The sequence below is a fragment of the Coregonus lavaretus genome (genome assembly GCF_964263955.1).
Source record: "Coregonus lavaretus genome assembly, chromosome: 28".
Lineage (NCBI taxonomy): Eukaryota > Metazoa > Chordata > Actinopteri > Salmoniformes > Salmonidae > Coregonus > Coregonus lavaretus.
In genome coordinates this window covers 2,037,227-2,040,986 of record NC_140015.1, presented here as the reverse complement: position 1 = coordinate 2,040,986, position 3,760 = coordinate 2,037,227, and the positions used below count along the sequence as shown (strand labels likewise).

The window sequence follows — 3,760 nt, the reverse complement described above, 5'->3', positions numbered from 1 at the left end:
AGACCCTGTTCAACATCACATACAGCATACACAGACAGGAGCCAGACGAGGTGGGTGGAGGAGAGTGATATAGAGGGGAAAGAAACGCACACCTATTTAGGCGAGGTGCTGGCTAGCGGAATAGAACACTTGAAAAAGAAAAGGAGAGCTGCACACTCTAGAAGCTCAGATTCCATAATTTAATAACCTAATAACCAACGTTTCCACAGACAAGCTGTCTTCATCAGGGTATAATGACAAACACTGCGGGTCACTAGTTTATATAGTGTCAAAGGACACACGCAGGTGTCTGTAATCATGGCCGGGTGTGTCCTGATATCATTGGTTCATTCACAGATAAACAGAACATACAAAAAATATGAATAGATAGCATACGATCATAGATACAACTTGGCTACATAGGCCCACAAACATTTACAAGGAATAGCAAAATCACAATAATCTCAAGAATGGCTTCAAATCAAAGTCTACGTTGACACCGAACGGAGCAAGGGTCTTTAAATTAAAGATCCAGGCAGCCTCTTGTTTTAACAATAAGTTATTGAGGTCACCCCCTCTCCTAGGGAGGGTGACATGTTCAATGCCGATATAACGTAGGGACGAAATCGAGTGGTTCGCTTCCAAAAAGTGGGCAGCAAATTAAAAGTACGAATCTCGGAGCATCGTAGCACCATTAGGTGCAAAAACTCGACATACCCAGTCACTGCCCACTTTTTGGAAGCGAACCACTCGATTTCGTCCCTACGTTATATCTGCATCGAACATGTCAACGTAGACCCTGATGAAGACAGCTTGTCTGTCGAAACGTTGGTTATTAGGTTATAAAATTATTGCATCTGGGCTCCTAGAGTGTGCAGCTCTCCTTTTGGTGGGGGACAGTCCCATAGAATTAAAATGTGGCTTTGTCCCTATAGCATGATCTACTCCAATATCTAATGTCCGTCTTCTATTGAGCATCCCTGGCTTTTAGTTTGTGAGTAGGTAGGAATAGGTAGCTAAGAGCTGTCTCAAAATACTGATCCAGTATTTTTTAAGTTAAGAGTGAGGGTTCGTTTAAACAGATCCTAGATCTGTGGTCAGGAGGCCTTTTTAACTTGTCCTCTTCTCTTTATGTCCCTCTCAGGAGGATGCAGCTCTCTATCGCCACCTGGCTGCAGTGCTACGTCACTGCCTGCTGCTGACCTGTGACGGAGAAGAACTCAATGAGGAGTTACAGGGGTACGTACGAGGGCTTCTGCTATCCCCTCTTCTGTTGTCTATCCATGCATTTGTATGTGCATCTTTCTTTTGAAAGTAATAGTGGCCATTCTAGGTGTTGTCTAAATGTTTCCTTTTTCGTGGCAAAGTGGAAAAGATATGTTCTGAATCATTTTTAAATGGGTGCCATTTCAGGTTTTCCCCATGTCTCCTTACCTCTGATCCCTGACCCTTAACCCTTGACCTTTGACCTATAACCCTCCTTAGGCACACAGTGAACGTGCTCTCTGCCCTGCCCCTGCGATGTCTGGACGTGCTGCTGTCTGTGCATCTGACGGAGGGTTCACAGGAGTGGGAGGGGGTCAACATGGACACTGTCCACACCCTACTCACCTTTATGGAGAGACGCCTGGACAGGGTGAGGCAGAGGGAGGGAGGGATTGAGAGAGAGTGGAAAGTGGGTAGGAAAGGAGGCACCTATCTCATATGAGGATGCTGTTTGCTTCCCCATGGTGTGCAGTGGAGGGTTGCATCTCAATAGTATATTGCTATGGAAGCATACTGGATGTGTATAAAGGGTCATAAGCTGACAAAATCACCTATGTATTTGTTATGAAGGGTCAGAAGTTGAAGGAGAAACTGACTCCAGTCCTGAATCTATTGACTGAGAGCTGCCGTGCGCACCGCGAGACACGCCACTACCTCAGACAACAGGTACTGTTCTCTTTTGTTAGGCTGAAACTCCAACTGATTATTGTGGCTTTAAAACGGTATGATAATGCTAGTCTGATGTTCGGTTTACATTGTTGGAGAAGCCTGCTTCGACTTTTGATATTGGGGCCTCTGTCTGTCCCCTCCTGGATAGCAGCTAGTTTTTGCTCCCACACAGCACTAACACCTGCCTCTGCCTGTCCACTGCTACAGATCCTCCCCCCTCTGAGGGACGTGGCCCTGAGGCCGGAGCAGGGGGCCACAGTGAGGGGACGTCTGGTGCGCCTGATGACCCACATGGACACGGACATCAAGCACTGTGCTGCCGAGCTCCTCTTTGTGCTCTGCAAAGAGAACGGTGCCCATATCATATCACACTCCTGTCACACTTACTAGCTCCTCATTTCAAATTAACTCTTAGTTAGAAGAACCCGCTCGTATCACAGCGGCAGGTAGCTTAGTGGTTAAGAGCGTTGTGCCAGTAACCGAAAGGTCTCTGGTTCTAATCCCCGAGCCGACTAGGTGAAAAATCTGTCGATGTGCCCTTGAGCAAGGCACTTAACCCTACTTGCTCCTGTAAGTCGCTCTGGATAAGAGTGTCTGCTAAATGACTAAAATGTAAATATATCTCTTTGTCTGTCTCTCAGTGAGTCGTTTTGTGAAGTACACAGGCTATGGTAACGCAGCAGGTTTGCTGGCAGCCCGGGGCATGCTGAGTGGAGGTCAGGTGACCCACGCCCAGTACTCTAGCGACTCAGACTCTGACACAGAGGAATACAGGTGTGTAAAACAACCATTGATAATGTCACAAACACAACACTTTGTAATACTGTATAGGGACACAATGCATCGTTAGGGACTGACAGATTGGACTTGGAACAAGCAACAGGAGCAATTTTCGAAAAAGGTCATTGAATTGAGACTGGGACAGTGTTTAGCAGAATCCTATGAAGTGCACTTGTTAGGAGTGGACAGTATTTACAAGGGAGGTGTTTGTAACTGTGTTCCACAGGGAAGCTAAGGGGCGCATCAACCCAGTGACGGGGAGGGTGGAGGACGAGCAGCCAGACCCCATGGAGGGAATGACGGAGCAGGAGAAAGAGCAGGAGGCACAAAGACTCATCGGCCTGTTCAACAGGCTCTCACGGTGTGTGTGTGTGCTTGTGAGCATGTGTGTGCGTGTTGTGTGTGAGTACATACCTGTTCTAGCTAGTGACTATCCAAGTGTGTGAAATAGATGGATGTTGCCATTTTCTCTCTCTCTCTCTCTCTCTCTCTCTCTCTCTCTCTCTCTCTCTCTCTCTCTCTCTCTCTCTCTCTCTCTCTCTCTCCCTCTCTCTCTCCCTCTGTCTCTCTCAGGGACAAGATCATCCAACCAGTGGGAGTGACGACAGGGGGGAGACTGGAGCCCCTGTGTGGTCAGATGAGGGGGAGCACTGTGGAAGAGGAGGAATCAGAGGGAGAGAGTGAGGAAGAGAGGGAAAAGTAGTCAGGAAAGAAAAGTGAGAGATAGGAGGGTGGAGTAAGAAGATTACAAGAAGTTACTGCATAGGATGAAGTTACAGCATAGGAGGGTGAAGAGAGAGAGAGGAAGAGAGATAGAGGTTGGTTTGTACAGTGGGGAGAAAAAGTATTTAGTCAGCCACCAATTGTGCAAGTTCTCCCACTTAAAAAGATGAGAGAGGCCTGTAATTTTCATCATAGGTACACGTCAACTATGACAGACAAATTGAGGAAAAGAAATCCAGAAAATCACATTGTAGGATTTTTTATGAATTTATTTGCAAATTATGGTGGAAAATAAGTATTTGGTCACCTACAAACAAGCAAGATTTCTGGCTCTCACAGACCT

The 3,760-nt window shown here is 46.6% G+C and overlaps 1 protein-coding gene across 1 annotated transcript in view; it reads left to right on the top strand.

Annotated features, from left to right (window-relative positions):
- The window catches only part of LOC311103828 (chaperone Ric-8A), a gene marked incomplete at both ends in the record, with an annotated part of 5,105 nt that extends 1,708 nt beyond the window's left edge, over window positions 1-3,397 (top strand). Inside the window, 8 exons of the mRNA XM_084145465.1 lie at window positions 3-50; window positions 1,124-1,218; window positions 1,465-1,615; window positions 1,816-1,911; window positions 2,122-2,266; window positions 2,556-2,688; window positions 2,921-3,055; window positions 3,268-3,397. Of these exons, the coding sequence (XP_084001591.1) occupies window positions 3-50; window positions 1,124-1,218; window positions 1,465-1,615; window positions 1,816-1,911; window positions 2,122-2,266; window positions 2,556-2,688; window positions 2,921-3,055; window positions 3,268-3,397 (933 nt within the window). The remainder of the gene's footprint in view (window positions 1-2; window positions 51-1,123; window positions 1,219-1,464; window positions 1,616-1,815; window positions 1,912-2,121; window positions 2,267-2,555; window positions 2,689-2,920; window positions 3,056-3,267) is intronic.
- Window positions 3,398-3,760: the final 363 nt, after the last annotated feature.